Source organism: Elgaria multicarinata, chromosome 1 (assembly GCF_023053635.1).
Source record: "Elgaria multicarinata webbii isolate HBS135686 ecotype San Diego chromosome 1, rElgMul1.1.pri, whole genome shotgun sequence".
Classification (NCBI taxonomy): domain Eukaryota; kingdom Metazoa; phylum Chordata; class Lepidosauria; order Squamata; family Anguidae; genus Elgaria; species Elgaria multicarinata.
Window position 1 is genome coordinate 180719254 of NC_086171.1, and position 23979 is coordinate 180743232.

The 23979-nt window shown below is 42.2% G+C and overlaps 1 protein-coding gene across 1 annotated transcript in view; it reads left to right on the plus strand.

Annotated features, from left to right (window-relative positions):
* Positions 1-14785: 14785 nt before the first annotated feature.
* SAMHD1 (SAM and HD domain containing deoxynucleoside triphosphate triphosphohydrolase 1) overlaps positions 14786-23979 on the plus strand; it is a 33026-nt gene continuing 23832 nt past the window's right edge. The window contains exons 1-3 of the mRNA XM_063144851.1: positions 14786-15043; positions 20722-20788; positions 23778-23850. Of these exons, the coding sequence (XP_063000921.1) occupies positions 14836-15043; positions 20722-20788; positions 23778-23850 (348 nt within the window). The 5' untranslated portion in view covers positions 14786-14835. The remainder of the gene's footprint in view (positions 15044-20721; positions 20789-23777; positions 23851-23979) is intronic.

Here is a 23979-nt window from a genome sequence, read left to right on the forward strand (position 1 = left end):
GTGGGAGAGCTCACAACCTCCCTAGGTAACTGATTCCATTGTCGTACTGCTCTAACAGTCAGGAAGTTTTTCCTGATGTCCAGCCGGAATCTGGCTTCCTTTAACTTGAGCCCGTTATTCCATGTCCTGCACTCTGGGAGGATCGAGAAGAGATCCTGGCCCTCCTCAGTGTGACAACCTTTTAAGTATTTGAAGAGTGCTATCATGTCTCCCCTCAATCTTCTCTTCTCCAGGCTAAACATGCCCAGTTCTTTCAGTCTCTCTTCATAGGGCTTTGTTTCCAGACCCCTGATCATCCTGGTTGCCCTCCTCTGAACACGCTCCAGCTTGTCTGTGTCCTTCTTGAATTGTGGAGGCCAGAACTGGACGCAATACTCTAGATGAGGCCTAACCAGGGCCGAATAGGTAGGAACCAGTACCTCATGTGATTTGGAAGCTATACTTCTATTAATGCAGCCCAAAATAGCATTGGCCTTTCTTGCAGCCATATCGCACTGTTGGCTCATATTCAGCTTGCGATCTACAATTCCAAGATCCTTCTCATTTGTAGTATTGCTGAGCCAAGTATCCCCCATCTTGCAACTGTGCATTTGGTTTCTATTTCCTAAATGTAGAACTTGGCATTTATCCCTATTAAATTTCATTCTGTTGTTTTCAGCCCAGCACTCCAGCCTATCAAGATCACTTTGAAGTTTATTTCTGTCTTCCAGGGTATTAGCTATCCCACCCAATTTTGTGTCATCTGCAAATTTGATAAGCGTTCCCTGCACCTCCTCATCCAAATCATTAATAAAATGTTGAAGAGCACTGGGCCCAGGACTGAGCCCTGCGGCACCCCACTTGTTGCCTCTCCCCAGTTTGAGAGGGTTCCATTGATAAGTACTCTTTGAGTCTGATTCTGTAGCCAACTGTGAATCCACCTAATAGTTGTTCCATCTAGCCCACTTTTAGCTAGTTTGTTAATCAAAATATCATGGGGTACTTTGTCATGGGGCACTTTGCTTGGACTCTTCAAGTACCTGATAGGTTGTCACACAGAGAAGGGCCAGGTTCTCTTCTAGATCATCCGAGAGTGTAGGAATAATGGGCTCAGGTTATAGGAAGTCAGGTTCCGGCTGGACATCAGGAAAAACCTCCTGTTAGAGAAGTACAACAATTGAACCAATTACCTAGGGAGGTTGTGGGCTCCCCCACACTAGAGGCATTCAAGAGGCAGCTTTAAGGTAGATTCCTGCATTGAGCAGGGGGCTGGACTCAATGGCCTTATAGGCCCCTTCCAACTCTACTATTCTATTATATGAGGCAGCGGATTTTCTGCTTCTAAGCATGCTATAATGTTTGCCTCCATCTATGCTCTACTTGTAAATAAACCCAGATATAAGAAAATGCCACAGGTGATCTTTCCACATGAAGCCAGCACATGTTCTCCTATTTAGTCCAATGTAATGTGCGAATCTGGTTGGTTTGGATTGTTTGAAACTTGGGGGTTTTTTTAATCCATTTTTCTGCAATACAATTTATAGCCTAGAACAAATACTAGAACATGGCTTTGTAACTTCCCATCTAGTCTGGATTGATTTAGTTCATTCTGGCTAGCTTAGAAGTTTGTGTTTCAAGCTGTTTTTCCAGGATATTAATTGGTCATAACAGAAACTGGACTGTGGATTATTGAGAACCTTCCTGTGATGGTGCCTTTTCCCACTAATTATTTGTGGCATGTCATTTTGTCTGTGTCTCATACTGTACAGCAGGCATGGGTGACTTGTGACCTTCCAGATGTTTTTGCCTACAACACTTATCATCCTTCACTATTAGCTATGCTGGCCAGGGCTGGTGGGAGTTGTGGCCCTCCAGATGTTTTGGCCTGTAAGATGCCTACCACTGCCTTAGAACCAGTCATATAAAACTTCTTTTGTTTGTTAATAAATAACAATGAACAACATTCTAAAATATTGTTCTCATGTATTTTTACCACATCCCACAGCTTTATTGGCAAAAAATGTCACTTATAAAATGTCTGTTCTGGACTTTTCTGTTTTCATTGGATTCTGGCTGTAATAAAAACATACAGTCACGTGAAAAAAAGTACACCCTCTTGGAATTGTATGATTTTACATATCAGGACATAATAACAATCATCTGTTCCTTAGCTGGTCTAAAAATTAGGTAAATACAACCTCAGATGAACAACAACACATGACGTATTACACCGTGTCATGATTTATTTAACAGACATGAAGCCAAAATGGAGAAGCCATGTGTGAAAAAGTAAGTCCACCCTTACTGCTTCCATAGGAATTAAGATGCTAAGTAGCAGACAGGTGCTGCTAATCAAATGCCCGTGATTAATTGATCATCAGCAAGTATGACCACCTCTATAAAAGCCAAAGTTTTTTCAGTTTGCTGGTCTGGAGCTTCCAGGTGTGTGTTAACACAATTCTATGCTTGGGCCAGCCATAAAGTGATAAAAGAGAAATGGAGCATGTATGTCACAAAAATGAAGAGCTAGGAAATGGTTCGGTAGGAATTCAATTTCAGAAGAACTTGTTCTTAACATTTATAAATGTAACACCTCCCAACCTCCAGTGAGCACTAAATGCCTGAGATAAAGGAGTAAGTGCATATTCCCATATTACATTTTAAGCCATGGGAGTGCTTCATAAGTAATTCCCATAAGAATATAAGAGCCACATTGGATCAGAACAAGTGTCCATCTAGTCCAGCATTCTGTTCACACAGTGGCCAACCAGCTGCCTGTTGGAAGTCCACAAGTAGGACATGAACGTAATAGCACTGTCACGTTTAACATCATAGCTCAGTAGCATTTATATACATCTCCTCATAAGGAGTAGGAAGTCAATTAAAACCTCACTGGTTCTGTGGGAACAATGTGTATACAAAGAAGTACATGAGCAGTTTGAATTGCCTTGCTTGTGAACAGACATATATAAATGCAATGCTGTTAATGTACAGTCGTGTGAAAAAGAAAGTACACCCTCTTGGAATTGTATGATTTTACATATCAGGACATAATAACAATCATCTGTTCCTTAGCAGGTCTAAAAATTAGGTAAATACAACCTCAGATGAACAACACATGACATATTTACACCATGTCATGATTTATTTAACAGAAATAAAGCCAAAATGGAGAAGCCATGTGTGAAAAAGTAAGTACACCCTTACTGTTTCTATAGGAATTAAGATGCTAAGTAGCAGACAGGTGCTGCTAATCAAATGCCCGTGATTAATTGATCATCTGCAAGTATGACCACCTCTATAAAAGCCAAAGTTTTTTCAGTTTGCTGGTCTGGAGCTTCCAGGTGTGTGTTAACACAATTCCAAGGAGGAAAGACATCAGAAATGATCTTAGAGAAGCAATTGCTGCTGCCCATCAATCTGGGAAGGGTTATAAGGCCATTTCTAAACAATTTAAAGTCAATCATTCTACAGTGAGAAAGATGATTCAAAAGTGGAAAACATTCAAGGCTGTTGCCAATCTTCCCAGGAGAGGGTGTCCCAGCAAAATCACCCCAAGGTCAGACCGTGCAATGCTCAGAGAAATTGCAAAAAACCCAAGAGTTACATCTCAGACTCTACAGGCCTCAGTGAGCATGTTAAAGGTTAAAGTTCATGACAGTACAATTAGAAAAAGACTGAACAAGTATGGTTTGTTTGGAAGGGTTGCCAGGAGAAAGCCTCTTCTCTCTAAAAAGAACATGGCAGCACGGCTTAGGTTTGCAAAGTTGCATCTGAACAAACCACAAGACTTCTGGAACAATGTCCTTTGGACAGACGAGACCAAAGTGGAGAAGTTTGGCCATAATGCACAGTGCCACGTTTGGCAAAAACCCAACACAGCATATCAGCACAAACACCCCATACCAACTATCAAGCACGGTGGTGGAGGGATGATGATTTGGGCTTGTTTTGCAGCCACAGGACCTGGGAACCTTGCAGTCATTGAGTTGACCATGAACTCCTCTGTATACCAAAGTATTCTAGAGTCAAATGTGAGGCCATCTGTTCGACAGCTAAAGCTTGGCCGAAATTGGGTCATGCAACAGGACAATGATCCCAAGCACACCAGCAAATCTACAACAGAATGGCTGAAAAAGAAAAGAATCAAGGTGTTGCAATGGCCCAGTCAAAGTCCAGACCTCAACCCAATTGAAATGCTGTGGCGGGACCTTAAGAGAGCTGTGCATAAACAAATGCCCTCAAACCTCAATGAACTGAAGCAATGTTGTAAAGAAGAGCGGGCCAAAATTCCTCCACAACGATGTGAGAGACTGCTAAAGTCATACAGAAAACGATTACTTCAAGTTATTGCTGCTAAAGGTGGTTCTACAAGCTACTGAATCATAAGGTGTACTTACTTTCACATGACTTCTCCATTTTGGCTTTATTTCACACGAGTGTATCATTGAAAGGGTGTAAATTCTAAAATATTGTCCCCAAGTCTTTAACACAATCCACCTTTTTAGTATCATTTGTTTATTTAACAGGGACAGTTGCTGGGAAGTCTCTTCAGTTCTCATTTTTACACCACTCCTGTTTATTGAAGGTATTGCTTTGCTGACTCCCTTACTGCCCTAGCTGATGATTCCAGTTGAGTGATGGTAAGTGGCCTTGTGCTTTAACTGAAGTTTCAGCCCCACTTAAAACTTGTTGCTCTGCTTGAACTGGGAGCAGGCTTGGGGAAAAGGATTAGGCAAAAAGAGTATTAGCATGGCCCTGACTAGTGGAGCAAGTGAAAGCAGTAACCAACCCAAGGATACCCTTGTCTGCTAAAAGAGGAGTAAATTCAGAGGGCAAGGGGCTGAAATCAGGGGGAAAGCTGTTTTGTGCTTGGCTTTGAGAACTTATGTTAGCCACACTTCCAAATTTCCAGATCACAGAGGGAGGGGCAAAGAGAATCCATGTAGAGGGAATGGGGAAGAGAGAAAATCCATGGAGTAGGGGACAGAAAATGGAGAATCTAGAGGGGGCAGAAAAGAGAGACTCCCATTTCGTAGCAACAAAGACTTGTAAAGAAAGTCCATACATTGAAGATTAGTCTTCAGATAGTTTCTCCCAACTGTGCTTGTCCATTTGCTCTAACTAGAGTTTGTCCTTCTTAACTTTGACTGAGCACTCCCTGGCTTTTGATGAAATTTCCATTCCTCAGACTATGATATTATTTTGGCAGTTAATCTGGTATTAACTTTCGGTTTCTCACACCAGTATTTTGACGTAATTTTTCTGAACTGAAACTTAATGTTGATTTCCTACATTGTTTAGTCATACTTTCCCACAGCTGTGCTGTGGCTAGAATCCAAAGAACTCTGAATATGTGGGACAATGGATTTACTGCTTCTATTGGTGTGTGAACGTAAGAAGAGCCATGCTGGATCAGACCAAGGGTCCATCTAGTCCAGCATTCTGTTCACACAGTGGCCAACCAGTCATTGGCCAGGGATGAACAAGCAGGACATGGTGCAACAGCACCCTCCCACCCATGTTCCCCAGCAACTGGTGCACACAGGCTTCTTGCCTTGAATACTGGAGATAGCACACAACTATCAGGGCTAGTAGCCATTGATAGCCTTTGCCTCCAGGAACTTATCCAACCCCCTTTTAAAGCCGTGGCCATCACCACATCCTGTGGTAGTGAAGGGAGCAAGGGTGTTGCCCTCACTTCTGGGATGTAAACCAGTACGAACTAGGTAGGTTGCCACCCCCCCTCATATCCACCTCAGCGTTTCCTACACCAGTATTTTCAGTTTCGTTTTTCCTAAAATGAAACTTAACATTGCTTTCCTACATTTCAGCCACTCTAGTGAACTGTAGTGCTATGCCAGGGAAACTCACCAGGCCAGCTTATGCTATTACTTAGAGGTCGCTTATCTTAAGCTATGTCCATTGTGTTAGCAGAGCAGCAGCGTTAGATACTGTCCCAAACCATCTACTCATAAATGCATGTATCTCATCACCCACCCTGTTTCTCTCTCATTGTTGTTTCCCCATTTCCCAGGCACCTCTACTTCTTCTTGCAATGCTGAAGCCCAAGCCTCTGCATGTTTACTCGGAAGTAAATAAATTCAGGGGGATTAACTCCTGGGAAAATGAGAAGAAGCCTTAGCTTCATTTTTTCGCATTCCTGAGAATATCTTTTCTATTTTTACCCTCCACCACCACTTCCCCTCTTAATTTTGCCTTTCTTATTGCTCATACACTCGACTTCATTTTCTTCCTTTCTGATTTCATTTTGTGTTGCTTGTTCTCCCACACTCTCTTTTTGCTCTTGTTACATTTTTACTCAGAAATTAGTCTTGCTGAGTAGGGTGACCATATCTTGGAAACCAAAAAGGAGGACAACATGGCCGCCCCATGGGGGCGTGCCCACCAACATGTCCAGCCCCCAAGGGGGCGTGCTCACCAGCATGTCTGGCCCCCAAAGGGATATGCTCACCAGCATGTCCGGCCCCCAAAGGGGCGTGCCCACCCAAACATAGCCTTGGTCACAGGTCTGATTTCACAGCACACAATTAAGACAAACCTGTTCTACGTAACATCTTAATGTTAAAATCACTGGAATAAAGTATAAGTGAGACATTCAATGTATCTGAAATTAACTTCACTCATTCCTACTTCTGTGGCTTTTGCTGTACGTTGAAGCTTTTGCTATGTTGTGTGCTCAGCTACACCAAGCAGGGTATTCCACTATGAAAGCGGTATATAAAAGACAGGAGCCACACTATTACTTTATAGAGGTACTGAACTGCACTGCAGGATCTACACTACTGCTTTATAGTGGTACTGAAGTGCACTGACAACTGTTGGGGCCCATGACACATCTACACCAAGCAGGATATAACACTATGGAAGTGGTATGAAAGTGGTATATGGTATGTGTCATGGGCCCCAACAGTTGTCAGTACACTTCAATACTGCTATAAAGCACTGGTGTGGCTCCTGCCTTTTCTATACTGCCTTCAAAGTGGAATATCCTGCTTGGTGTAGATGAGCCCTGTGTGTGATACAGTCTCCTCTTCCCTCAAATATCTTTTCTGACTGCAAATCCTTCACTGGATGACCATAGTCTAATCTTTCCTAACATTAAACACTGTTTCCCCATCACCTTATATTGCATACTGCTACCACTGAACAAATGAAGCAGTTGACAAGTAGAGAAAAATCTAGTACAACAACCAAGCAACCAAGCATTCAGAAAGCGTATAAACTACTATTAGCCTGCAAATGTTAGCCGTGGAACAAAATGGACTAAAGGCTACCACCTCTTAACTTGTTTCAACTTCAACCAGACATAACAGTCAAAAACAACCAAGAAAAACACACCTACTTCATTGAAATATCTAATGACAAAAAGGTTGCAGAAAAGGAAGAGGAAAAGAGAGAAAAATATACACCACTGGCTATGGAAGTTAAAGAACTATGGCAACAGGAAAAACTTACAATTATTTGTTAGTCACATCAGTCACCAGCATGACATCGTTTTGTTTTTTGTTTTGTTTTTTACAGAAAACCTTCAGAAATTAGGCCTACCAAAATATATGCACGCCAACATCCAGAAAGCAGTCATACTTAAAACACGTTCAATAGCCAGGATATTTCTGAATCAGTAAAAGACAGCATGACTTGGCAAAGCCCACCACAAGTAAGAAAAACCACCACAAGCAAGAAAAGAGAGATTGATGATGATGATGATGACAACCCTGTTAATTTTTTTAAAGTTTTTTTAAGAAGGATGAACAATTGTCAGCCACTGTTACAAAATATACGTCATGCCAATTATATCAAACACATTGGAGAGGAAGGTCTATGGGTCTAAAATGCATTATTTAATAGGAACATCACCTCCAAATCATCCCAACTCACAGAAAACTACAGCCCCTCCGCCCACTACAAACATGCACATGCATTCATTCATTCATTCATTCAAACAACCAGGCATCCCACTCGGACATCAATACACTCACACTGTCAGCACACGTGTGCGTGCACACACACACACGCTCAGGATCACAGACATCCATTCACACTCTCTCTTTCTCTCTCTCTCTTTCTCACACACACACCTCCATCCATTACTCCAAACACACTATTTTTATATTATTATAATGGCAACCCTGTTAATTTTTTAAAAGGTTTTTAAGAAGGATGAACAATTATCACCCATTGTTACAAAATATACGTCATGCCAATTATAGCAAACAAATTGAAAAGGAAGGTCTATGGGTCTAAAATGCAGTATTTAATAGGAATATCACCTCCAAATCATCCCCCCCAACTCACAGAGAAAACTATAGCCCTCCCTCCCCACACACACTGCAAACATGCACATGCATCCATTCATAGTAAAACCAGGCATCCCATTCAGACATCAATACACTCATACACTGCCAGCACATGTGTGCGTGCACACACGCTCAGCATCATTCACTCCAAACACACGCATGCACACATGCATGCACTCAAAGACCTCATGCACCCCATTCACCCATACATTCTTACTCACTTTCTCTCTCTCTCTCTCTCACACACACACATACACCTCAGTCTTACCTCCTACTCGCTTCTTCTCTTTCTCCTCCTCCTCCTCCTGCTTGCTTCTTGCTGCTGCTGCTTGCTTCTTCCTTCTTTTTCAGCTCTCACCTTGCTCTCACCGCCCACCCCTCGTGGCGGACATCTTGAATCTTGTCGGAACTCAAGCAAGATCTCGGCTGCAGGCTGGGTCTCGCTAGAGTTTCTAGCCAGCTCCCGAGATCTCGTGTGAGTTCCGGCGAGATTCAAGATGGCCAATGCCACCCACCAGGGAAACTTAGGCTGGGTAAGTTGGGGTTGTGGTTGCCGCGGGCCCAGTAACCACAACCCAGGTACTTTGGGCCCTAACTCTGGTTCCGCCGGTGCCCCAGATCTCCCTGGAGATTTCCGGAATTCCTCAGAGGGTCTGGGCAGCCTATGCTGAGTCCATTGGGACATACTCTCTCAAGTAGGGGTTCAGCCTGAATGCTATGCTCTAGTACATCTCTTCACCCTCTTCTTCTTTGACTCCACTTTTCCAAGCGCTGTCTCTCATACCTCTGATTCTAGTGCAGTGTTCTTTTCATTCCCTGCTGCATTAACACAGCCACACTCTTTCTTTCTTTGTGTTATAGTTACCAAACCCTGAGGTGAAAGCATTCTGTTTATTCTTAGGGGTAAACAAGTACCCAGTTCCTGCTACACTCTCTTTCTTTCCCCTTCCCAGGAACAAAGGGTGCTATGGTGACAGTATCTTAGCTCTTTCTCCTGTCTCTTCAACCCTCCATTGTTACTAGCAGCTGGTTAAAGGAAGTCACAGTGGCCCCTTACCACTGAGTCAAAAGTGATAGCAATATTGTCGCTTGGTGACACCATGTTCAATGTTCCTCCTCTCTAAAATGGAAGTATTAATTGGCTGCTTGGTTGCCTATGATCAAGCATTTGTGCAGCTTTTCTGGTGCATTTTTTAGGGCTTAATGTTAGAATTCCTGATCTGGAGTCATGATGGCATTATGATTTAAGTGAATTTAAAATGAAAAACTGCACATGTTCAAGAGTGTATCTTTTTGGTTTTTTTACTGGAGTTGACAAACTGTGTGTGTGTGTGTGTATGTATTCTGCTCTAACACAAGGGTAGACAACTTGTGGTCTTCCTGGTGTGTTTTGGCTTACAACTTCCATCAGCCCTAGTCAGCATAGCCAATGGTGAGAGATCACGGGAGTTGTAAGCCAAAACATCTGGAGGGCCATAAATTGCCTGTGTGCAAGAGAACCAACACGATCAGAACGGCCCACTGAATGGGCCACTTGCACGTTGTTTACTTCCCCTTTGGAAAGAGGAAGCAATGAGGGACAAAAGCATGGGCAGAGAAGTAAGGACAGTAAGGAAATGCGATCCCCCCTTGTGCGATGATGCTCCCTGTCTAGCTTCTAGCCCCAGCACCACTTGGAGCTTTCCATGGTGCTGATCTTTTTCCATCTTGCTTCCTAGAGACCTGACCTAGCCCCTGCTCAAGTTCTGCTCCATAGCAGAACCCTGCAACCCAAGCCACATCACAGAGCATCAACAGAACCCATGGCCTGAAATGGTACAGAGAGAGGGTGGGGCATTGTAAGGCTCACAGTTCTGTGGTTACCTCTTGGTGCTGCATTTATGTTCATGGTGAGGAACTTTTTCATTCATATAGAAGGGCCTATGTCATGTTTACATTGCAATCAAATAGCCCTTCAGGAGAGCTAATATTGATATATAAAAAGAGTATCAGTCAGAGAAAGTGTTTTAAGTATGCTGGAGTTGTGATGACAGAAAAATTTAGGTTAGTGAGGAAACAATTCTAAACACACTTAATAGGGAGTTAAGGATAGAAGAAACTTACTTCCTATTAAAATGCTTAGGGTTGCCCTCTCAATTAAGTTTCTATATTGTCAGTACATTGAAAACCTCTGATTACCATTCCACTGTATATATGTATTTAGCTATCTCATAAAATCAGATACCATCATAAAACAAATTTAGCACTTCATTCTCAATATGGATGATACAGAATTTTTTTTTCTAGGAAACATGTTCTCAGACAAGATTTGTATTTTTACTACAAAAGTATCACTGTAACAGATCTACATAAAAGGTTATGCATACATAAATTCAAACACATGAAACACCCAGCATCATTCTAAACAAGACTTCTAAGCAGAGTTGAGTAGTTCACAATGATAATCTGTATCAAGCTTATCAGCTTGATTCTACAGGCAACACATCCGGAAAGCTGATCCAACAAGATAGCTCCCACTGTTGCATGTTCAGAGTCTCCGTCATATACTTTTGGATGCTATAAAAAATGTTCAGACTTTTTTTACTATTCTATTTATGTTTCTTATCTAATAATTCTACGGATGCACTTCTCTGCTGTGGCACCCCAGGCTGTGGAATGAGCTCCCTAAGGAGGTTCGCTTGGCACCTACATTATATGCTTTTAGACGCCTGGTGAAGACCTTTTTATTCTCCTAGTATTTTAACAGTCTATAAATAAATTTTAACTTGGTGTTTTAAATTTGTAATTTTGCATTGCTGCTGTTTTTATCTGGTTGAGCTTTTATATTGTATTTTATATTATGGTTTTATACTGTTGTTTTATACTTTGAATGTTTTTCATTTTTGTGAACCGCCCAGAGAGCTCCAGCTATTGGGCGGTATAGAAATGTAATAAATAAATAAAATACCCTAAATCTTCATATGTCTAAATAAGATTGTTGAATTTCAACGTCGCAGGCATATCTGAGACACAAAAATATTGCTGAGATTGCAACCTGTCTTGTGAGCTTGTTTTCTTATTTACACATCTGTTGTATTTTACTATCTGGCATGAACTTTCTAGTTACTTTATGATGGCCTACTTGGCTTTGTTATGAAGTTAATTGTTTTATAGTACCCTTTTTACAATGCAGATGTACCTATAAATTTAACATGGGCACTTCTTTGTCAAGATTCCTTTCTTATCAGTAAATAGTGCCAATCATCAATCACCAAAGGCCCGTCATTGTTGTTTGTCATCTGGCAAACATCAGAGATGAGACAACTTTGTTACCTGTGGGTCAGGAGACCAAGCTCTGTTGCATTAGCTATTGGAATCCCAATTTTAATTCCAGGATTCTCATGGAGAAATATGAACTTAGAATGCCCTAATTGGGCAGAAGGGGTTAAATGATGCAAATATGAAAGTTTTGCCTGACCTGTCACAGCATTACAAATACTGAGTAATGTTACATTATAATGCATCACCTTATTGTCACTAAGCAAAAAAAAAAAAAAAGTGGGGGGATCAATTTAAATTTTGCTGGCCATTCAGCTGCATTGGTGAGACACAGTAGTGCCTACAGAAGGGGTTTATACAAAGGATATTAAAGTACATAATGGGTAAGATCTCCCACTTCTAACTTACATTTCAGTGCTGTGTCCATTGTCTGAAGCTTTACGAAGATTAATAGATTTCAAATCTAAGCAATAGTAAGGTTGATTACTAAAAAAGAGCAACAGGAACTCATGATGTCTTCTTGCCATTCATTATCTGACTTGCAAGCTTTCCTTAGCTTTTAATGGCCCTTAATGTATGGTTTAATATGGATTTTATATATCTGTTTTCCAGGGCTTGAGTGTCAGGCCTGGCTCCCTCAAAATACCAGCAATTAACATATTTTAAGAAATGGCGAACTCCTTTATTACAGCAGGAAACCAACCTAAGCGCCCCCCAAAAGTCCACAGATCAGAATCCTTATCGTGCCCAAGTTAAAAAAACCTCAAATAGTTGAAACTGAAGCCAGAAACAAGTTCTTAAAAGTCTAGCAGTATATTTCAAGACAGAGTCCATAGGCTGGGAATCAAGGCATGCAATAGTTCAGGGTTCAAGAGTACTCTAAGCAAAGGAGTCTCCAGTACCAGTGACATTGTACACACAAAACACTTTTGCCACTGCAACAAGAGGAAGTGTTGGCCTGGCAAGACGTGATGCTACTCTCCTTGTGCCAGCTCAAACATGCATCAACTGACAAAGAAATTAATGTCTCTTTTTATCTTTCAGTAATCAGAGGTGCTACTATCTGTGACCCCAAAAACATTTTTAAAGCAAATAACTTGAGGCTAGGCCATCCTAACTCTTAAGGAAAATTAGCCATTAATGAGAAGATAAGCAGAGATAAACAAATGGAGAAAGGTGATAAGTGCCTTCTCCTACCTAGTATATATAATTACAATGCCTTAAATGTTTGTCTGCCTGTAGGTGGATGAGCTTTCAAAATTTTCAACAGATGCAGCCAGGCTGCTTTTGTAACAACCTAGAGTTTGTGGCACCTTAAAGACTAACAGTGTTAAATTTTAATTTTTTAAAATTGATTGATTTGTTTGCTGGTTAGAAAGGGGTTGATATGTCCTATCACACTAGCTCTGCCCGGCCAATCCCCAGAGACCCTGACAATTAGTCTCCTCCAGGGCCAAAATAAAACAATTACCATACAGATCGCCAAGTTTTTGAACTGGCCATCCTTACCAGACCACACATGATTGTATAGTTGTTTGAATATATTCAGCTCAAGACCTAACGTTAATTTATGTATCCTTCTTTTGATTCTGCTCCTTTCCACATTTTGATCCCAATGTATTATTTCCATATATGTTTTAATGGTATCTTTTCTGTAATTAATTCAATGTATTGATTCCCTGTTGAAATGATTTGTATTTTTCTCTTTCTGGTCAATTGACTGCAAATAAAGATGATGATGATGTTTGCTGGTTGAATAGTTTATATGCATTCTATGTTGTAATTTTATCTCTGCTGAATTGTTTTTAACCTTTTTTTATAATAAGCATACTGCCCTGCAATTCCTTATGGATGAAGGATAAATTATATAAATAAATAAACAAGTTATTATAGCATTAATTTTCATGGACTAGAGTTTATGTTATCAGATTCATGTAATGTTATACTTACTTCATAGGTATAAACATACACAAGCGTGCATTTCTGTATGTATATATGAGGGAGTGAATTGTAAGCAGTGAAATCAGAGGGAAATGAGAGAGAAAAGTAAGTGTGACAACTGAATTGATTACTTACAAAGCAGTGTTAATAACACAAACATAGCAGATGAGGTTGGAAATGTGAGAGCAGTTCTACCATGTGATAATTTTGCTAGTGGAAGGCTTCTCCAGTAACAGTTGAAGAAAGCTCAAGGAGATAGAAATGACCTTCACACAGGTATTGGCTTACTTTCTCCATCTATTCCACATTAATCACCTCTAATCTCTCATCATAGTTTCTCTGGTCCTCCCTCCTCCTAGGAGAAATGGGTCATTTAAGAAGAGTGATAAGATGAGATAAGCAAAAGACAGTCTATTCTCTATATCCTCTTCAGCTTTCTCTTCCTCTTTGCTCTGTCTCAGGCTCAGTGCTTGAGAAGCAGAGAACACAGCCTTGGACCTGAGGGGGTAAAACCCTATCCTATATTACCTCTTATCTGGTCAGAGGGGGGTAGAGCGTTCCAGGCAGAGTCCCTATAGGATTGCCACTTAAGAGCTTCAAAACAAGGAACACTTTATGAGATTGTAAGAATGTCATATATTACCTGTATCAGAGCACCATCAGTACTTTATTAGAATACCAGCCTTCCCTAACCTGGTTCCTTCCAGCTGCTTTGGACTACAACTCCCAGCATTCCTGACCATTGGCCATGGACCATTGTCTGTGGCTGATAGGAGCTGTAGTCTAAAACCTCTGGAGCGCACCAGCTTAGAGAACCTTGGAATATACTACCCTTGTCATGTAATAAAGTTGTTTTTGGTAGGCATGGCGCATCCCTTCTTGAAAAGGAACACTAGGAATGAGGGAAAAGGTAGCAAGCCTAGTCCGGCAGAGCCTGCCTGCCTATGCCTGACGGATAATATGGGGATGGTGCAAATAGCAGAAGCTCTTAAACCAAAATACATACGGTAGCTTCTTTCCGTGGAAATCCTGAGAAGGAGACTTCAACCCAAAGCCTGAGAGTAGACCTCAGTTTTCATCAGGCCGAGCCTGGCTACAGAGAGATGCTCACTTTTCGTGCCCAGCCTCTCATCTTTCGAGGCGTGTTTTCCCTAGGGCGAGAAGCCTTTGCCCGCCCATCGCGGCCCTGAGAGGAGGACCGGAGTCACGTGAATCCTACCCGAGGCGGGCGGCGGCCCACTCGCGGCAAAGCCAGGCCGGTTGCCCAGACACTCGAGCCGCCGGAGCCGAAGTGGGGAGGAGGCTGCGCAGTGTCCTCTTTCTCAAAGCGAGGGCGATGTGGAACAGTAACAGGGAAGGGACCCCGAAGCGGGCCCGGCCCACCAGCCCGGTGGACGGCTTTCGCACGCCTGAAAAGCGCGTCTCTGCGTGGCAAGCTGCAGAACCCGGCGGGCTCCAGCCCCGGCATTGGGACACGGAGCAGCTGTGCATTTTCCTCCAGCGCCGCGGCTTTGCAGAACCGGCGCTGCTGCGCTGCTTTCGAGGTGAGCGGGAAAAGCCGACACCGGGGGTGGGGTGGGAGGAAGCGTTCCTCGCTCGCCTGCGCGCCGCTGCTGCCGCGCAGTGCTGCTGACACTTGCCGGGAATTTCAATCTCCGCGGACCTTGCATTGGCGCAGACTGAAGCGACGCTCCTCTTCTCCGCGCCTTTTGGGTAAAATCCAAAACAAGTCCTACTTAGAGTAAACCCATTGAAATGAATAGGACTTAAGTTAGTCATGACGACCTTAAATCCCATTAATTTCAACGGGTCTATTCTAAGTTGAGAACTACAAACTCAATCACTGCTTTTAAACCTCAGCTAAAAACTTTTCTTTTCCCTATAGCCTTCAAATATTGAGTTTGTTCTGACTCTATACTGTTAGCTTCACCCTACCCGGTGCCTGTTTACACTTCCCTGTGCCTGTTTGCATTCTCCTTCCCTCTTTATTGTTTACTACAACTTATTAGATTGTAAGCCTATGCGGCAGGGTCTTGCTATTTACTGTGTTATCTGTACAGCACCATGTACATTGATGGTGCTATATAAATAATAATAATAATAATAATAATAATAATAATAATAATAATAATAATAATAAGTAGGACTTCCGTTGGATTTTACTCGCTGTCCCCTTGAGGGGAAAGGAGAGCTGGCAGAGGGGATACGTCTGCCTGCCTGCAATGTGAGGTTGAAAATAGTTGCCCTTTCCTTGTTTGAGTCTCAGAAGTGTGGAAAAAGTGTGAATTTGAATTTCCTCTCGCTCCCCACGATAAGAGGCCAACCCGAATGATCTCCCACCTCACCCGGGCAGACTGTTTCTGTTGACGTAACTTATTTGTACATCCGCTCTGAAACTTTTTTTGGTGCAAGGCGCTCCCGAAATCGACGCGAACCATATTGCAGCTGTAGTTGCTCTTCTACCGCTGGGAGAAGAGCACGAGCTGCATTCGCGTTTACTCAATTCAGCAGGGCTTGTTCCGAGTCAAATGTGCATAGGATTATGTCCAAAGTCACTTAGGGTGTAATCCTGTGCACGTTTAGACAGAAAAGCCCTAAAATTCCCAGTATGCTGGCTGGGGTATGCTGAGAGTTATAGGACTTTTTGCTTTCTGAACATGCACAGGATTGCATCCTTAATGTGGATTGGGTAAACAGCACAGGCTGCTCCTCAGGTCGCTTTCCTCATCTAACATTGCCTCCTTAAGACTTTGCTTTTAGCAAAACCTTTCCCAAGCCATCGCTTGTATCTTCTACTGCCTACTGAGGAACATACGTTGTCTCTAAGGTTAGAGACAAACCCGAGTAGCAACTGAGGTTTATATTTTTAAAAATGGGGAAAGTGTTCATTATGTGTTTGTTTGATGCAGCAGCGCCAGGTGTATCGTGAAACTTGCTTGAAACCTAGTATCTCTGCCCATCTTAAAACTGACCATGCAGATTTCATTATTTCAGTATCAATCCTTTTCTTTCCTCCTTTCCCCCTCTCCCCTTCCCTTAAGCCCTATGAAGAGAGACTGAAAGAACTGGGCATGTTTAGCCTGGAGAAGAGAAGATTGAGGGGAGACATGATAGCACTCTTCAAATACTTAAAAGGTTGTCACACAGAGGAGGGCCAGGATCTCTTCTCGATCCTCCCAGAGTGCAGGACACGGAATAACAGGCTCAAGTTAAAGGAAGCCAGATTCCGGCTGGACATCAGGAAAAACTTCCTGACTGTTAGAGCAGTGCGACGGTGGAATCAGTTACCTAGGGAGGTTGTGGGCTCTCCCACACTAGAGGCATTCAAGAGGCAGCTGGACAACCATCTGTCAGGGATGCTTTAGGGTGGATTCCTGCATTGAGCAGGGGGTTGGACTCGATGGCCTTGTAGGCCCCTTCCAACTCTGCTATTCTATGATTCTATGATTCTATGAACATCTTGCCTAGTGAAAAGATAATGGAGATCTTAAAAGTTTTCCTATGATTCTGTGCATATTATCAGACCATGGATTTGGGAACTTTTCTGTTGAATTTCCTACTGCAAGTCCCCCAGGCAGGAACTCTCCCCTGCTGTTTTCACTAAATTCTCTAGCACAGAGTACTAAATTCTGAGCAGCAGAAAATTTTTCCGTTCAGAGGTGGTACTTGTTAACTGCTTCTCTCTTGAGTAGCCTGACTGAAGCAGAGAAGACTACAGGTGTAATTTCAGCCATTAACTTGTAAATCTGCATTGCTGGGTTTTTTAATATATACCTTGGGGGTGTTTGAATATGTGTGTACATAATCTGGAGGAGAAGGCTATCAATGGCTACTAGCCCTAATGGTTATGTGCTACCTCCAGTCTCTGAGGCAGTAAGCCTGTGTGCACCAGTTGCTGGGGAACATAAGTAGGAGGGTGATTTTGCACCCTGGACTAGATGGACCCTCAGTCTGATCCAGCATGGCACTTCTCATGTTACTGACAATTAGTTATTAGTAGATAGCTCTGTTGTTGTCACTGCCCAGAGTATTCTTGGTTTAGACAAGATACTTGGAAAAAGGCTTTTCAGGAAACTTGTCTGTTAATATTCTCAGCTGGATCTAACTTTTACCATGTACTAGTGCTCTTAGTTTGGAGATTTGATAATAGTAGAGACATGATCTGGAAACGAAGTACAAGGAGTAGAAAACTACCATGTTTCTTTTTTTAATGTGCTTGCTGGTAGTTCAAAGGGAAGGAGAGTGATGAAATGCAGTGTTTTTCTGTCTAATTGTTTGGTATCCTTGACCTGCTGAATTGCGTGGGGGATCATGTTCAGGATGTGGAAAAGAAGGGAGCTTAACTGGTACAACCTTGAGAATCTCCATTACAAAGAATGCAATTATTGTATCAGGACCAATTAAACATAATGAAACAGTGAACTAACTTCAGAGTTCAGAGCTAGCTATATTTTCAGGCTTGATATTAGACTAAAATGGAGAAGGTTTGGAAGAGCAAATCATGTTGCTGATAAAGGACACAAGTGGGGACCCATAACAAGATATTGCAGTGTATCCCCAGCCCTTTGAAGGATTCTGTTGAAGCTAGCGATCTTGCAATAGGGGCCTTGTACTGCTCAGGGCATGCAGAAGTGGGAGAGAAATGTTTAAGGGGGGTTAGAGAAAGTATGCCTCTTTTTCCACTCTTCTGAAACTTTCTCCTGCTGTGCTAAAGGCTGCCAGACATTTGGGCCTTAGCTAGACCTACCTGTTATCATGCGACGGAGGAGGGAAGATCCCGCGATGTGGTTATCATGAGATCCCTGCTCTGGTTACACATGAGGCGTGGCGACCTCAGGAGAAAATCCCTGCCGTTTTTAAAATTTTAAAGCGACCAGAGCGCACGAACGCTCATGCGCAAAAGGGAAGTCTTTTTTAAAAAATAATTTAAATTCCCGCTCCCCCCACCCTACCCCCAATGGGAGCAGTGCTGCGCTCTGTGCACGGAGCCAGGTCAAACCGCAGCAATGGGCCACACATTCCACACATTCCCAGGCTCAGCCTGGGACCACAGAAAAACCGGGGCCAAAGTGTAGGGCTATATCCCGGGGCAAGGGAGGGATGATCCCTCCCTGATCCTGGGATCCCCTGTGCATCATGTGTACGCACAGGGATGATCCCGGGGTTCATCCCGAGATAAAGACCCATCTAACGAAGGCCTTGGTCTGGAAAGAAGTCTCCCATCTTCCTTCCTCCATCCTGAAACATCCCTGTAAGGTGCAGGAAGGAGTTTTTCAACCTCATCCAGCATTAATTTCCCCAAGTCCCCATTCCCAGGGTATTTTATTATAAGCTTCAGTATGTTGATTTCCTCTCTTCACTTGCCTCCATTTTCCTTTCATTCCCCCCACTGATAATCCCAACATTCCATGGCTCAGCAGTTCTCAATGCTCTGTAGGTACCTTCTTGGGCTGCTTTTGCTTCTTTCTTTTAAAAAAGATTTTATTAGTTTTCCAAAACGAAATCAACAAAGCAAAGGAGAGAAAGAGAGAGATAAAGAATAAGGAAAAAAGATAAATAAACAGTTAAAAATAAATACATTTAATTTAAATTGAATTATTATCAGAGGATGAATTATTGACAGAGAGAGGGCAGCAATCTTAAACTCTATTCATATTTTTTCACTATTAGTTTACAATCCAAGACATATGTGGAATCCATGAACTGCCTAAAAAAATTCTTTATAATTCTTCTGCATGTCAAACTTGTTTAGTCTCTTTTCCATAATATGAGTGAAAGGTTTGACAAATACTGCTGTGTATGTCTGTGATCTGTATATAGAATAAAGTTGTGCCATGTTTTATAAAAGTCAGATGTTTTGACTTTGCCTTTAGCTAGTTTCAGTTGGTATGTCAATTTTTCTGCCATGGCTATTTGGCATAATTCTACGATTTAAATGTTAGAAGTTCTGCAGTTTCCCAACTTTTGGTTATGACTTTTAGGGCAGTTCCCCCCCCCTTCCTTTTAATTTACAAATCAATATACTCCAGTGTACCATGGGAGTTGTCTGAGTATGCAGAAACTGCTATCTCATTTTTGTATATTTTATTTCAATATTAATAGGCAGAGGATGCCACGTTTGGTGGTAAAAGCCCCATCTGCAATGTTACAGTATTAAGATGGTGAACCAGAAAACTCTCTACAGGCTAATTAGGTTAGTTTGTGCCCAGTGCAAAAGGATTCAGGTTGTACAAAGCATACCCAGAGAAGAAGCAGTGGTGGTTCTTTGTTTAAAAATATAAAAGCCAGCAGTTAGTCATATCTTATTATTATTATTATTATTATTATTATTATTATTATTATTATTATTATTTATTTATTTATTTATTTATTTATATAGCACCATCAATGTACATGGTGCTGTACAGGTGCTTCTTCTAGCATTACTTGTAGCTCACAGGTCCCTTGTAAGGTAGATAGCAGAAATATAGAAAAATGTGGTAGTTATTATACTAGCAAAGGTGAGAAGAATTTTAGATGACACATTAGTTATAGAATCAGGAGAAGCCAAATTACATATTGTTACCCAGTGGTTGAGTGTCTGCCTTACACAAGGAACCTGTGAATTCCAGTTGGTGCTAGAAACAGGTATTCAAATGTCTTGAGTCAAGGTTAAGTGAAAGTCTTTAAGGCTGCAACTTCCACTATGCTCACTAGTTCTGACAGTTGTAGGCTTGTATATGTAAACTTCTGGTTCTTTATCATGAACATAGTTGCACTAAATGTAACTCGGTAGAAACTGTGGCTTGGCTAGTGGAAAAGTATTCTATGCTGGCATTTTTCTTCATTCTCTCAAGTTCCCTCTTGTACTTCCTGTTTCATAATAACCATGGTTTGCTTCGATGTCCAAATCAGTTATTGCAAACTATTGTATGCCTGCTAGCCAGATTTGGAAACCTTTGATCTTTGAAAAACAGAAGTTCTGGGTGCACTGAATTAATAACACAGTTCTTTGGATCTCAGCTAGATTTTCTTAAGAAAAGTGCACTATGGGAATTTGCTGGTTTAATATTTTATTTATTAGTCATAAAAATATTTCAGTTACAGTAATTCAGAATAATATAGTAGTCTTGCGTAATCATTTTTCTGGGCATTTTCCTGTGAAATCTACCCTGATAATTTTGATGTTTAAATATTTAAGAGCTGCAAATGAAGCTAACAATTGTGTTTTCTAACTCCTCAGAACACCAAATCACCGGTTCAACTCTGCCCTACCTTACTGAATCTCATCTTGAAAAAATGGGAATTGGGTAATGGAAACTTTATCTAATCAAATTTAAGTGGTTATAAGTATGTGTGTTTTAATTCCTAAATGGATACTGACTGCATTTTATTTATTTATTTATTTATTTATTGCATATTTATACTGTCCAACAGCCAAGGCTCTCTGGGCAGTTCATAATTAAAACCATAATATACAAGGGTCAATTTAAAACTTTAATTTAAAAATATAATAAAACCAGAGAAAGTTATACTCCAGGGAGAGCTTGTCTAAAAATGTATTTTCAGGAGGCTTTTGAAAGATGTTATATATTCCCTGCCGCCCGAACCGCACAAGGGAGGGTTTTCCATTTGTAACCCCCTTTGAGTTATGTAGGCTTGTTGAACAAACAGATGTGAGCTTGATGTTGATCGTTTATCGGGATTGATTTTAGCTGACAGTATACATGCATCGAGTGTTCTGTAAAGGAAAGTTGTATATCAGGTAGGCAACCTGTTTGGGTTGTTGGTGCATTTGGCAATTTGAGAAACTTTCCTGGGTACCATCATAAAATGGCTGCCATGGGAGGTGTGGCAAAGGAAAAGTAACCTGCCCAAAAGAGTACAAGACAAAGGTTGGGTTTGAGCTCCAACACACTAAACAATTCCTATGAACTCACAACTTTCAGCACTAACAGAAACCTATTTCACAGCAATCCCCATTGCTGGTAAGAAAATGTGTTAATTTTAAAAAATAAGTGGGAGAGTTAGGGCACCTTGGTGATCCCCAAGAAAAGTGTCTGAGGATCCATTGGTGCCTACAGGCACTATGCTGCCTATGCCTAGTGTATATTCATTTCTCTTCTCCCTCATTAGTTTGGGGGTGCTCTTGGATCCAGAACTATCACTTGAGGCACAGGTGAACTCAGTGGCAAAGAGCACCTTTTATCAGCTTAGGTTGACATACCAACTACGCCCTTATCTGGACAGAGATAGCCTAGCTACAGTTATCCATGCTCTGATAACCTCTCGTTTGGATTACTGCAATGCGTTATATATGGGGCTGCCTTTGAAAATGGTCTGGAAACTTCAGCTGGTACAAAACAGGGCAGCCTGCAGGGACTGGCCGGCGAGATCACATTACGCCAGTCCTTGTACAACTTCATTGGCTGCCAGTCCAGGTCCAGGCCCAATTCAACGTGCTGGTATTGACATTCAAAGCCCTAAACGGTTTGGGGCCAGGTTATTTGAAGGAACGCCTCCTCCCATATGTACCTGCCTGGACCTTAGGATCATCTACAGGGGCCCTTCTCCGTGAGCCCCTGCCAAAGGAAGTGAGGCAGGTGGCTACTAGATGGAGGGCTTTTTCCGCTGTGGCACCCTGGCTGTGGAATGAGCTCCCCAGAGAAGTCTGCCTGGCGCCTACACTGTACTCTACACTGTACTCTTCCAGAACATTTGAGAACTACAAGTTCAACCACAGCTTTTAAAGCTCAACTAAAAACTTTTCTTTTTCCTAAAGCTTTTAAAACTTGATGTTGTGCAGACTTCTACTGTTACTTTCTACTGTTAGTTTTTCCCTACCCTGTGCCTGCTTACCCTACCCTGTACCTGTTTGCATTCTCTTCCCCTCCTTATTGTTTTACTATGATTTTATTAGATTGTAAGCCTATGCGGCAGGGTCTTGCTATTTACTGTTTTACTCTGTACAGCACCATGTACATTGATGGTGCTATATAAATAAATAATAATAATAATAATAATAATAATAATACTCTAGCAGCTGAAGACCTTTTTATTCTCTCAGTATTTTAACACTTAATTTTAACTTAAATTTAAATTTTACTGTTCTAACTCTGTATTTTAATCTTATATCAATTTTGCTGCGTGGTTTTATCATGGTTGTGCTTTTGATACTGTATTTTGTATTTGTGTTTTTAACCTGTTGGTAGTTTTGTTATGGTTTTAATTTTTGTGAACCACCCAGAGAGCTTCGGCTATTGGGCGGTATAAAAATGTAATAAATAAATAAATTAGCAAACATTTGGCACACATTACAGTCAGAGGAGGAGGAAGTGCTTAGTGCCCTTCTTGGTTTTGAAGATCTCTTATGGAAAACTGCTATAGAAATGTTTTCAGTAATACCAACTAACTTAGGCCGTTGCTAGACGAGAGTTTAGCCCAGGCTGAAACCCGGGCTCACCCCTATGCGTGCAGATGACGCACAGGGGATCCCAGAGTCAGGCCAGGCTAAACCCTCCCTTGACCCGGGATAACCGGATCCACTTTTGGCCTGGTTTTTCCGCAGCCCTGGGCTCAGCCTGGGGCTGCAGAAAGTCTAGCAGGTTCTGCAGCTTTTCCCGGCTACATGGCTTACTCATGAGTAGCCGGGAGAAGCGGGGACGGGCGAGTGGGGGGGGCGAGCAAGCGGGCGAGTGGGGTGGAGAGGACGGGCGAGCAAGTGGGCGAGTGGGGTGGAGAGGACGGGCGAGCAAGCGGGCGAGTGGGGTGGAGAGGACGGGCGAGCAAGCGGGCGAATGGGGGGAGAGGACGGGCGAGCAAGTGGGCAACTGGGGGGGAGAGGACGGGCGAGCAAGTGGGTGAGTGGGGGGGCGAGCGGATGGGCGAGCAAGCAGGCGAGTGGGGGGTGAACGGACGGGCGAGCAAGCGGGCGAGTGGGGGGAGTGGACAGGTGAGCAGACTGGCGAGCGGGGGGGCATCAGACATTGAGGGGAAATCGGGGGAAGTGGGGAGCGGGGAACCCTTTGGTTTTTTTTTTTTAAAAAAGCCTTACCTTCTTGTTGGTGTGCTCCTGCGCACATGGCCCTTTAATTTTAAAAAAAATGGCTGACGCGACGGGGCTTTCCCTTACCCCGTTGTGTGTTACATCTAGCTAGGGGTGACGGCCCGCGCTAGCTGCAGCGCAGCCTTGCCCCTACTCCCCACTGGATTACCTGGTAGGTCTAGCAAGGCCCTTAGCTTTAATGACATATTTGTTGTTGAATAAAATTTAACCAGATAATGTTTAATAACTTTCAGAGCTGTAGGAGTGAGACAGTCTCTTCTGGTTTGCCTGCGCAAACTGGCACAAAGTCATGCTGACATAATGAAGGTGAGAGAAACATTTATTTATTGGCTTGTTTCTTTTCTATACTGCTCAATAGCCAAAGCTTTCTATTTACATTAATCTGAAAACAAATTTAGTCTGCATTTTTTAAAGATACCCTTTAACCATCTTTTA